This window comes from Fukomys damarensis, unplaced genomic scaffold (genome assembly GCF_012274545.1).
Source record: "Fukomys damarensis isolate Sample0158 unplaced genomic scaffold, DMR_v1.0_HiC HiC_scaffold_1, whole genome shotgun sequence".
Lineage (NCBI taxonomy): Eukaryota > Metazoa > Chordata > Mammalia > Rodentia > Bathyergidae > Fukomys > Fukomys damarensis.
This window is the reverse complement of record NW_022900913.1, coordinates 659,262-671,363: the sequence shown is the minus strand read 5'-3', so window position 1 is coordinate 671,363 and position 12,102 is coordinate 659,262. Positions and strand designations below refer to the sequence as shown.

The 12,102-nt window shown below is 61.0% G+C and overlaps 1 protein-coding gene across 1 annotated transcript in view; it reads right to left on the bottom strand.

Annotated features, from left to right (window-relative positions):
* The window catches only part of Slc6a19 (solute carrier family 6 member 19), a 14,602-nt gene extending 3,707 nt beyond the window's left edge, over positions 1 to 10,895 (bottom strand). The window contains exons 1-8 of the mRNA XM_010643969.2: positions 10,694 to 10,895; positions 6,020 to 6,160; positions 4,875 to 5,012; positions 3,551 to 3,732; positions 3,160 to 3,270; positions 2,730 to 2,842; positions 778 to 906; positions 542 to 698 (exon numbers count right to left, since the gene is read on the bottom strand). Coding sequence (XP_010642271.1) covers positions 542 to 698; positions 778 to 906; positions 2,730 to 2,842; positions 3,160 to 3,270; positions 3,551 to 3,732; positions 4,875 to 5,012; positions 6,020 to 6,160; positions 10,694 to 10,895 — 1,173 coding nt within the window. The remainder of the gene's footprint in view (positions 1 to 541; positions 699 to 777; positions 907 to 2,729; positions 2,843 to 3,159; positions 3,271 to 3,550; positions 3,733 to 4,874; positions 5,013 to 6,019; positions 6,161 to 10,693) is intronic.
* Between the last annotated feature and the right edge of the window lie 1,207 nt (positions 10,896 to 12,102).

Here is a 12,102-nt window from a genome sequence, read left to right as displayed (position 1 = left end):
AAAAAAAAAAAAAAAAAAGAGAACTCAATAAATGTCGGCCGGTCTATAAAATGTAATGGTAGCTAGGCACGGTGGGGCACACCTGTCACTCCACCACTGTGGGAAGCTGAAACAGGAGGATTACAAGTGTGAGCCCAGCTGGGCAACTTGGCCACCTAGCAAGATCTTGTGCCAAAATTTTAAGAAGTTCTGGGTATGTAGCTCAGTGCCAAGGTCCTCAGTGCCAGTACAGCAACAAACAACCAAAAACAATGAAAAAAACAGGTCACATTATGTAAACTTCATTGCCCATTAACATGGTGCACAAATGCTTCGGCTATTGTGATTCCTGGCTTTGCCAGCACCCAACGGAGAGGGTCTCCTGTCCACACAGAAGGCGGTGCTGGTCTGGCTGTCTAGTACATTCAGAAGTAGGGTTACACAGAAGGGGCTTCGTGACCCACAAACAGGGTTCTGTGTGGCAGAGAGCAGAGGGGCAGGTGGCGCAGTCAGGGTGAGGGTGAAGGGCCCCTGCCCCTCCCAGGCCTGGCCATGGACCCACCTCGGACAGGAAGGAGTTCATGTCGCACTTCTGGAACTTGAGCCCCGCGTAGGCGGCAGGGTTGGTGGCGTTGAGCCACTGCTGCATGGCAGCGAAGTTCTCCTCGGTCACATTGCCCTCGGGCAGGTCGAAGGCATTGATGAGCATCAGGATGTTCCTAGAGCAAGGACAAGGCTGACGCCGGCCCAGGAGGGGCCTGGTAGGGTAGGTGGGGCCTGGCACAGGGCGAGACTCACTGGCTGATGCAGTCATCGTAGTGCTCGGTGGCGCGGAAGCCGATGATGGAGTAGACCACGGTGGCCGCGTACACGGATGTGAAGCCGTTGATGATAGACACAATCACCGCGTCCATCTCGCAGTTGTTGCTGTGGGGGACAGCAGTGCCATCAGGCCCACTGTGCGGTGGCTGTGCCATGTTCCCACCCAATCAGAGCCTGGGCGGTGCCTGCACCAGCTCCCGCCCAGCTCAGGGTTGAGCCTAGCACAGAAGAGAGTGAGAGACGGGCCCTGTGGTGACACAGGAGGGGACCGGAGCCCATCGGCTGTCCCTACCCGAGCAGCACTGAGGACTCAGAGGGCCAGGCCGACCCAGACCCGCAGCGGGGACCCTTGCTCCTGCCCCTCTGCACATTTCAGCACACGGTGGCTGCAGAGGCCCTTGGAAAGCCCAGGACACAGATGGCAGCTGTCACTTGGGGCTGGGCCAGGTCCCAACCCTGGCCCCAGGCAGGTGAACAAGGACCCCAGTGTGAGGAGGAGGCCAGGCTGCCCTGCTGGGCACACACGCCCCAGGTCTCCCGGGCCCAGGATGGCTGTTTCCAGCAGTGAAGAGAGGTTCCGAGGAGTTCAGTTCACAGTCCTAGCCGCTGGTGGATCCCAGGTCACGAGGAACAGACCTGGGAGCCATCGGGAAGATCCAGACAAAGGGAGCAAGGTGCCACCCTGCACCAGACAGTAGCAGGAGTTGGCACGGGCGGGAGTGGCAGAGCCCTGTGGATACCACAGGTCCTCCTGCAACTGACCCAGGGTGACCAGGCCAGCAGCCCATGCCTGTGTCCACACGAATGCCCACACATGGTACCCACAGCACCAACCACCTCAGTCCAGAGTGGAAACAGTAGCTGGACGTGCCCGGTAGCTGAGTGACCGGCCCAGGACAGCCATCCACGCAGAACACACCGTCAGCAGAAAGGAGTGAGGCAGTGACACACCACACAGGACACTCTGGCCTCACGATAAACCAGAATATGCCCATCACAGTGTCCAGGGCCCAATGTCCACAGGTCGAAGGCAGAGCAGGGTGGGGACGGCCTGGGAGGGTGAGGTCTGCTGAGTGAGAATCTCTGGATCCAGGGTCAGGTGCAGGGGTGAAGCTGTCGTGAAACTGGCAGAGACACCCTGCATGCCTTCCAGCACCCTCCTGGCGCCTCTGGAGCTGGGGACAATGATCCTCCAGTCCCGCTCCCGACCACGCCCATACCACGCCCACCCCCTTTCTCAGGGCCCTTCTGGCCTCTTCCAGCCCTCACTGTGGGCCCTCCCACAAGGCCACGCCTCCTTGAGCCACCCCCTCCCACGCCATTCCCCAGGCGGGTTCCCAGCACCGGAGCAGGGCTCACCCCAAGCTCCCCCCCCCCGCCCCGCCCCCAGCCTGGCAGTCTGCCCCCTGCTCCCGGCTGGCCCTCGCAAGTCCCACCCCCACTCAGGCCCTGTCCTCACCCTTTCTCCCCAGGGCTTCTGCACCCCCTCACACCAGGAGGCCTGGACACACAGTAGGACTTTGTCTTCCTGACCCTGCCAGGAGGCCTGATACACGGGCGCTGACCACGCGCCCACGAGCCTCCTGGTGCCCCCGGTTTCCCCTGGAGCTCACCATGCTGGGCCCTATCCAGGTGGAGTCTGCAGGATTCCTCCTGGGTCTATGGTGGGCTTCCGGGGCACCAGATACTGGGGTACCAGGGGTGAGCCGGGGGTGGAGAGTGGGCCAGGGACCTGGAGGGGCTCCCCAAGAGCCAGCCTGCCATGTAGGTGCGATATGCACATGGTCCACCAGCCAAGCGGCTGCACCCATACAGAAAGGGACCACACTGGCTCCCCAAGCGCCTTGCGTGCTTTCCTGCTCACCCTCACAACTTGGGAAACAGGCACAGCTCCCCTCACCGCAGGACCCTCCCACCCCATGACTCACTGCACAGAGTTATAGCTGGAGAAGGAGATGAGGCCCCCGAAGGCCAGTGAGAAGGAGTAGAAGACCTGGGCACCTGCATCCAGCCAGGTCACTGGGTTGGCTAGCTCCTTGATCTGCAGAGACAGAGATCTCACTGAACCCTGCACCCTGCACCGAGGCCAAGGATGGTGGCAGAGGAGCGGATCAGTGGGGAGGGAGGAGGCTGCAGGCTCCTCCCCTGGGGATGGCTGCCCTTGCACATGGACAGCAAAGTCAGGCTGACCAGCCCTTCCCAGAACACAGCGTGAGGACCGTGGACAGCCATCCCTCAGGGCCTGGCTCCACCTGTCTCTGGGAGTTGGACCAGGGATCAAGGCACAGAGGAAGGGAGGCTCTACCCCCACCTTGCGCCTCCCGCAGATCCTAGCCCAGGGTGGACACAGGGACTCACATTGGGTGTGAAGAGGAAGACAATGCCATTGATGGCGCCCTTCAGCGTCAGGCCGCGGATGAGGAAGATGGTCAGCACGACATAAGGCAGCGTGGAGGTGACGTACACTGCCTGTGAGGCAGTGGGGTCAGTTTGTGGGATGACCAGAGTCGGCTGGGGCAGAGGATGGACCTCAGGACAGTGCCCAGGCCCTCCCACTGTGCACCGTCCTTTGTCACTACTCTGCCTCTCCTGCCTGGACAGACGGGTAGGTTGTTAGAGGGTGTTCGGGAGCTGTGTTGGCTGCAGCTGAGCCATTCAGCAGACCTGGATCTTGGTGGCCCCGACAGAGGCTATGGGACCCTGAGACCACGGCCTGAGGACTGGGCCCAGCAGGCAGCCCGAGCCGTACCTTCCCTGTGGTCTCAATGCCGCGGATGGTGCACACGTACAGGATGCTCCAGGCGGAGGTGAGACAGATCAGTATCCACCACTGGATGGAGCCCGAGTTGTCGATGGAGGTGGAGATGTTGAGGGTCTCGCGGTACCAGAAGTAGTCCACGGGGGAGCTCCTGGCACACTCGTCCACGTAGCCTGTGGAGATGGTGGTGTGCAAGCTTCAGCATGGGGTCACCAAGAGGCCAGGTCCATGTGGACCGGCAGCTCTGGGCCCCAAGCTCCAGAGTCTCCAGCCATCCCAAGGTATGGACCAGGACAGGCACACATGCACTCACCTGTGGACACACCTGCACACTTGCACACGCATGCGTGTGACACAACCATGCATGCATAGGCACACACTCATGCACACACCAGCACAGCCATGCCCACACCCTTATGCACACAGGTGTACCTGTATGCTTACACATGTGTACAAGCACAGCCATGCATGCTCATGCATTGACATGTGGGCACACTTGCACACTCATAAGCATAGCCACACGTACTCATACACATGGGTGCATCTGCATACCCACACACTCAGGCAGCAGTCCACCCACCATGCTGTGGGTTATGACACACTGCCCCAACTGTGCTGTGTGCCTCTGGCCTTGAAGGCCTCCAGCTGCGGTTGCCAGGCTGCCACAAGGAGCGAAGTCCCAGGCAGGTTGCCTCGCAGTGCAGAGGCTCTGAGTCTTTGGGGCTCGCTGGCCAGGCCTGGGCATGCTGCCCAGCTGTCCACCCTGTTGCCACCATGGGATTCTTGCACCCTGCCAGGGGAAGAGTCCAGCCTGGCGTGCAGTGCGGGGCACCTGGGCGCGTCTGCCCTCTCCTGACCGTGTCTCCCTGCCCATCACATAGGGAGAGTTTTCGAATCATGTCCTGCAGTTGCTCTGCACCTGTTGGACTCGGGTCACCAAGCAGGCTGCACATGCCCTCTGTAGCTTCCTTTGTCACTGTGAGCTGAGTCTGTGTCTCTCCTTCAAGGCAGGGGCCCGGGGCGGGGAACACGGGCACGGGCAGAATGGCATTTGTGCAATGAGTCCTCGTCACAGCCCTACTCTCCCTGAAGCTTCTCTGAGGGCCTCATCTGCCCCAGGCGTAGGGCTTAGGAAGTCATCGGTCATGGCTTCTCTGAGTGTGGTGGAGCCTGGCTTGCCGTGCTGCCTGGAAGGGACTCTGGGTTCTGCCAGCTCCGGGTCTTAGGCAAGTGCTGAGTGACTGCCCGAGATGTGGTTACTGCTAGGAAGGCCACGTCGGGAATGGGGCCGGGGCCTCATGAGGGCCAGGCTCACCTGTCCGGTTCCCATCCAGTGGGCACTCGCTCCACGGCAGGGGCTCCTGGAAGGAGTTGAAGAAGTACCACAAGATCCAGGCGCTGATGGTGTTGTAGTACAGGCCGACTGTGAGGGACGCCAGCATGGATGCGATGCCTGTGGGCGGGGTGTCACTGTGAGAGGTTTACCAGGTCCCCGTGGCTTAGTGCTGGGCCTTGGGCCATCGGGAGGGCCGCTGGATACTGGGGTCTGCCTGATGTGACCTGGTGTAGGGGGTCAGGGTCCCTCCTCCCTCCTCCTTCTCCTGCAGCCTGTGGTGTGTCGGTGGCTGCAGTCCCTCGCGGAGGCTTTGGAGGAACTGGCAGGCTGCTGCCCAGCGGGCCAGCCCCCAAACAAGCTGTGTTCTCACCAGGGACGGGAGGTAACAGCAGGGAGCACAGTGGGCAGTGAGTGGTCTCAACTTCAGGGACAGCTGGGTGGGGCTGTGAAGGTGGTTCAGGCCCCTGCCTTTCAGAAATATGACACTTAAAACCAAATGTGTGTGTGTGACTGGGAGTGAGACACAGGACAGAGGGAGACAGGAAGAGGAGGAGGAAAAGCAAGGGGGAAGGAAAGTGGAAGGGACAGGAAAGAGGGAGGGAGATGTGGGGAAGAGGGGCCGAGCGGCAGAAGGGCAGCTGAGCCCCGGGCCTGGCTGCAGTGCGGGTGTGGGTAGGGCGGGCCATGGACCAGGCTCCTGGCTTCATGGACCCTGCCCCTTGCTCCAGCTCCTGCTCACTCCTGCCCACCGGTATTTTGGGGCCTCAGTGAGCCATGTCCTTGGTGAGGCTGTAGAGGCCACCCAGGTCAGAGTGGTGAATGAGTGACCAGCCCAGGGGCTGGGTCCTGGAGCTGGTGTCAGGGGTCAGGACACCACTGGAGGGTGGGCGGCCAGCGCCCCCTTCTGGTTCGGGGCCTTGTGGCGCCAGCTGTGGGCTGCAGGTCAGTCTTCTGCTCCTCTCGGCAGAGCCACCCTCCCACCCTGCCACCCTCCTGGGTCCTGGTGACCGGGACAGCCCAGCCCGGACGTGAGCTCTAAGAAGGATTCCAAAGGCCCCTGGAGGCAACAGCCTGGGCCTTCCTGCCCAGGAGCGCCCAAGAGGCCAGGGGCCTGGGACACACACCTAGGCCCTTCAGAGCAGGGTGGATGGAGCTCCACACGCCTATGGTGCCCTTCCGCAGCCGCTGGCCAATGGCGAACTCCAGGTGCAGCAAGGGGACGCCCTCCAGGACCAGCAGGATGAGGAATGGGATCATGAAGGCCCCTGTGAGAGAAGCAAGTGCATACATCACACAGAGTCGGAGGTTGCCTGGGGACAGGCCCTGCTGGAGAGGCCGCACTGAGGGCAGCCACAGCCCGCCGTCCAGCAAGCAGAGCCGCGGGCGCTGTGGGGTTGGGGTGGTGCACATCCAGGTGGCCACCGGGTAGCTGGCTGCTGCTTTTCACTGTGGACTGTACCTGTGTACTTGGAGGGCTGTCACCACCAAGGCAGTCAGGGCTGTGCGGGGAACAGCACAGGACTGTCAGGCCCCCCAGGAGTCACGCAGACCCCTGCAGGCTGGAAGCCCAGAAGCTGAGGGGTTGTCATGCTGGCCCGGAAGGGGTGCCCTCCTGTGACCGTCACGGGCCGTGTCACAGCCCAGCCCCGTGGACACTGGGACCACGCGAGCCTGGGAAGCTCACGGGTGGCGATGGACTTCTGCGGGGCGATCTCAGGTGGCAGCTGTATTTGTGATGTCGTCGGGGTCCTCTAAGCAGTCACAAGCATGAGCATGACTGCTGAGGGCTGAATTTCTCACGTCCTGTCACCTGTCCAACCCCACTGTTCTTCGCCTGACTGGGGGGTGATAGGAAGCAGTCCCCTGTGCACCTCCTGTCAGTTCTTTCAACAGTGACTGTGTTTATTCCCTTTCTACAAGAACTGGGTTAATGGAGAGATTTTTAAATGTCGTGTATCCTAGTGGAGCGTGGTGCACACCTGTAAATCCCAGCGCTTAGGAGGCTGAGGAAGGAAGAGCGCCGTGAGTTCAAGGCCAGCCTGAACTGTATAGTGAGTCTCAAAAAATAAACAGAAAATGTGTATCCAAAACCAGCAGGGACACAGTACGAAGACAACACGTGGAGCATGAGAAAATGCTTTAGAGTTATGTCTCTGCCAAGAGATTTGTGTCCAGACCATGCCTGAAACTCAACAGCAACAAAAACACAATCCAAACACTGCACACGACTCAGGCCTCTGTTTCTCCAAGACACAATGGCCAGGGCTGGGGATTTAGCTCAGTGGTTCTGCCACCTGCATAGCAAGCACAAGGTCCTAAGTTCGATCCCCGTACCAAAAAAAACCAACCAAACAAACAAACAAAAAAAGACACATTGGCCAGAGATCCATCTAGGGCTGTGCGGCCTCCCTCACCAGCGGGAAGGTGCAAGCCAGAACTGCAGGGGGATGGCACTTCACCCTGTAAGACGCTCCTATCAAAAAGTGATCACATGGTGCATATCTGTCACCCCAGCTGCTCTGGATGCTGAGGCAGGAGGACCAGAAGTTCAAGGCAGTGTGAGCAACATAGCAAGGCCCTATCTCACAAATAGAAGGGGCTGGAGCTGCAGTTCAGCATGCAGTTCCTGGGTTTGATCTCCTGTTCTGAAAAAAAGAAAAAGGAAAGAAAAAGGAAATAAGCAGAATCAGAATGTGGAAAAGCTGGAAGCCCGCACACTGTCAGAGGGAGCGTGAATAGGGCAGCTGCTGTAGAAAACAGGCTTCATCAAAAGCCCAGACACAGGAGTTACTGTGGGACCCAGCAACCCCACTTCTAGGAAACCCCCAAAGAGCCAGAAGTGAGATCTGAGACTCTTGCACACACCCCTGTGTGTCGCAGGACCCAGGTGGTGGAAGACCCTAGACGTCCACCTGTGGGCGACAAGGACAAACTGTCCCTCTGCATGGTGAGACTCATATCCCTCAGCCTTTGGAAGGAGGGAAACCCTGATGTGAAGCCATGCCAGCTCCACAGGATGAGCTGGCCGCCTTGGGCTTCCACACTCAGGACAGCGGAAGGGAGCTGCAGGGTGGGCGTGGGGTGGAGCGCTGGCTTGGGGAGCCGAGCAAGCTCTAGCAGGGACACAGCGATGGCCGCGCAGCCTTTTAATGTGCTTAGCATCCCTGAACCAGGCTTGAAAATGGCCAGCAGAGGAAACTCTGCTGTGTGTCTTTTCTCTACAGATAGATGGGGTGTGAGGGACGCACCCCAGAAACAGAGTCGGCTGCTGGTGGTGACCAGTGGGTTGGTGAGTTTCGGGGTCATAGACAGAGGTGTTGGAAGACATTTTCGAGTTCTCAGTCTCTAGAGAAACTCAAAGCGAGGCTGGCCTGGGGATTCCTGGGGAACCCTTGTGCTCCTGCAGCTACCTCTGCCTGCTCTGCAGACCCCAGCCCCTCATCCACCTTGCCCCACCAGGAAAGCAGGGAGGACAAAGTTGGGGGGCAGCCAGGCAGAGCCGCCCTCTGCCATCAGGGCAAATGTCCTGGGGGCAAGAACAGCATGGGGCAGACTGGGCTCAGGCAACGTGGCGCCCCCCAGGTGCAGGGAGGAGCGGCACCCTTAGAACACCTGCAGATGACTACCAAAGGTCCCAGTGCTTCCTCCAGATGGAGCTTGGGGTGGATACCTTGAGGTGCCCGAGACTGGTGGATAGCCTGGCTCCACTCCCCTGGACACCACAGGCCCCAGCAGGAGCTCCTGCCCAAGGGGACCCCTTGCCATCCCCAGGAGTGGACCCCACCCAGAACTGCAGCACTAGCTGCTCCACATGACCCAGCACCCAGTGCAGCTGCTTTCCAGGGGGAAGAGGAGGGAGGAGGGGCCCAGAGCATCACTGGAGGGGCTGGGGTGGGGCCCACCTGGGCAAAGGTCCCTGGCAAGACAGCTGCGCTGCCTGGAGTCCCAGGCATCTGCTCCTCACATACATGGATGGATGGGCCGTCAGAGAGGGCAGGCGGGGCCCTGATGCCAGGGAGGCCAAGAGGGAGCTGAGCTCAGCTGGTAAATGCAGTTCTGTTGGTCTGAGAAGTTGTGAAACCAAGAGGAAAGGCAGGAAAAGCAGGAAGAGGGGGTGGGAGGGAGGAGGAAGATGAGGACAGGGGGAGGCTTGGCAGCCTGCAGGCCTGAGGGGCTGTGTGGTCCGCCGAAGGGGCAGCCCGCGGGTCTGCCCTCCACCCAGCTGGACACCTGCCCCCCCACTCACTGCCAGCCCCACCATCTGCATCCCCGCCTGCCATAGCCTCGAGTCAGGAGCCTGTGGAAGGGACACAGTCTAAGTCTTTTTAGTTGCTTCTCTGAAGTCCCGGCAAGGTCCCTGTGTCACTGCAGGCCTCCTCTGCTGGCCCCAGCTGCAGCCTGGATTGAACTCTTCAGTACCCACTGTGACCCCCAGGGGACTTCCAGGGAGGGACCTCAGGTCCTGCTGCCTCCCTCCACCCAGCTGAAATATCCTGGCTTCCTCCCTTCAGGCTGTCCTGTCTGGGGACATGGTCAGCAGCATGCGGAGCGACCCCTGGGCACTCACGTGTCCAGCGGGGACAGCAGGCCCCCAGTGTGCTGTCAGCGCTCGGTGGTGTTGGCAGGGAAGGAGTGGTCCCAAAGCCCAGGAGGTGACGGGAGCCCGTGGTTAGCAGCCTGCCAGTGTGCACTCAGCTGTGGGGCCACCCTGGGCCCTGAGCTTTCCGGACCTTGCTCTGTGCTCACCTCCAGGCCCTGACCTCGCTGTTCTTTAAGGGTCCTAGCACCAGTCCCCAGCGCCACCCACTGGACAGCCCCCCACACTGGGTCCTCAGAGGCCTCCATCCTTGTGCCTTGAGCAGCCTCCTGCGAGGTTGGGGTCCCCAAACCCAGATTGGAGACTAAAGCTGCTGCATGTGGATGGCTCAGGCCGTCCCTGCTCCCCAGGCAGACAGGTGTCTGAGCCAAGCCTGCACCCTGGTGCACTCCACATGGCCCTGCAGGGCCCCAGGTCCTGGCTCACCGCCCAGCCTCCCCTCCTCTCTTGTCCTGCTGCTGCTTACGGCATGGACCCCAGAGCCAAAAAGGCAGGGCCAGGGCTGGGAGATTCTGAAACCCAGCCAGGTTCTGCTGGGGCCTGGAGCCCTGGCTGGAGACAGAGATGGTGCTGGGCACACAGCTTTAGGCAGAGCCCCTGGCACCACTGGGCATCTCCCTGGGGACCTTGGCATCCCAAAGCCGTGGAGTGGCCATACATCCTCATCTGGCCTTCTTTGGAAAGTGTCTGCAGCCCTCGATACCCACCCTGGGCACAGCCGACACCTGCTGAACGGGTTCCAGGCCAGCTCGGGCCTGCCCAGGCTCCCCACCCCAAGTCTGGCATCTTAGCCAGTCCAGGTCAGGCACGGTGTGGAGTGTACCACCGCAGGCTGCCCAGGTGCACGGTCCTGAGTACAGCAGTGCTGAGGCTCAAGGCCACCAGGGGCCACAGCTGCCGAGCCTCATACATGGCTGGGAACCCACTCTGAGGTGGCCCTGGCCATCCCTGCTCCCTCTTTTGCCCACTCGCAGACTTGGTACTGGGTATGTGGGGACCCCAGTTCTGATGCTGGGTACATGGAGACCCTGTCTGTGACCTCAGGGTGCTAAGGACAAGTGGAGACTGCCACCTCAGAAGCAGAGGAGCAAGGGGACCCTGCTTGTGACCTTGGGGTGCCAGGGTATGTGGGGACCTGCCTGCAGTCCCAGGCTGGCTGTCCACGCTGGCCGCCCTCCCTCGTGCAGCAGGTGTGGCCTACCTCCTCCGTGGCTCTGGCACAGGTAGGGGAAGCGCCACACGTTGCCCAGCCCCACGCAGAAGCCCACACAGGTCAGCATGTACTGGGCCTTGTTGTCCCACTGCGGCCGAGAGCTGGCCTCTTTCTTTTCAATGGCATCCAGTGTGTCCAGGGATGGGATCCGGTCCTCCAGGCCAGGGTTGGGCAGCACTAGCCAAACCATGGTGGTCACTGGCTGAGTCGGGCTGGCGCGTCTGGCAGAGCAGGAGTGGGTGAGTGGCGGGGTTGGAAGCCGGGTGCTTTATAAGGGAACTTTGGCACCTCGCCCCGGGCACCTGGGTAAAAGGAGGTGTCAGCAAATCCGCCGGGCGCGTCTGGCACTGTTACTGCCTTATCGTCCAGGCCCTGCTGGGCCGGAGCCTCCCCCTGCCTTCCCTCCCCCTGTGCAGACACCCATCAGCCACCTGAGGAGGGACCCCGCCTCCCAACGGCTGGGCCTGGGACTGGCTGCTCACCCTGCTGTGGGAAGGCCCATCCCAGCCCCCCAGTGCCCTGAACCCTGGCCCGGTGGGGGGCCACAAAGAGCTATGCTTGTGGGAGCAGTTCTCACCTGTCTGGCTCCAAATCGTCTTGAGTGCTGGGAGCATCAGGTGGGACCTTGACCAATGGAGGGGAGGGGGTCCCAAACCCAGGAAGGGTCAAGTGGCAGAGTCGTGAGGCTGACTGCTGGGCCCCGGAGAGGCTGAAGGACAATGCCTCTCCTGGCCTTGGAACTGGGGGACAAGGACAGGACCCTTACCCTGCAGTTACATCTAAGCCAGATGCAGGCAGAGTGGATTTGCGGGGCCCCTCCGGCTCCCTCCGGCTCCCTCCGGCTCCCTCCACAGACCTCCTGACCACATTCTTAGGAGCCCTCTCCCCTTCCCCTTCCCAGGTGAGTGAGGGCCACGCCCTGGCCGGGTGTCCTTGCCCTTCCCAGAACCCACAGGACTCTGCCTGAGAGGATGGCTTCCTGATGCGCTGCGGTGACAATGTCTAGGTGGGGACTGTACCCCACGGGGAGGGGGAAGGGACACCACTCAGGGCAGCAGGTCCAGGCCCCGACCTTCGCCCCTGTCCCCTAGGAGCTCGGAAAGGGTGGAGGCCACAGGAAGAGATGAGTGGCATTAGGATCAACAGGACTGACAGGGTCAGGGGGGGGCGGGGCCTCCAGAGACAGACAAAGACACACAGATGGACAGACAAAGAGACACAGAGACAGACAGACAAAGGCGCACAGAAGCAGAGACAGACAGGGACTTAGAGTCAGAGAGAGAGAGACAGGGAAATACAGGGAGACCAGACAGGCAGGGCCAGAGGCAGACACCAGGACAGACTCCCAGGCTGAGGAGGAGCCGGGTGTGGGGCAGGCCGGACATGGACAGAAGGGC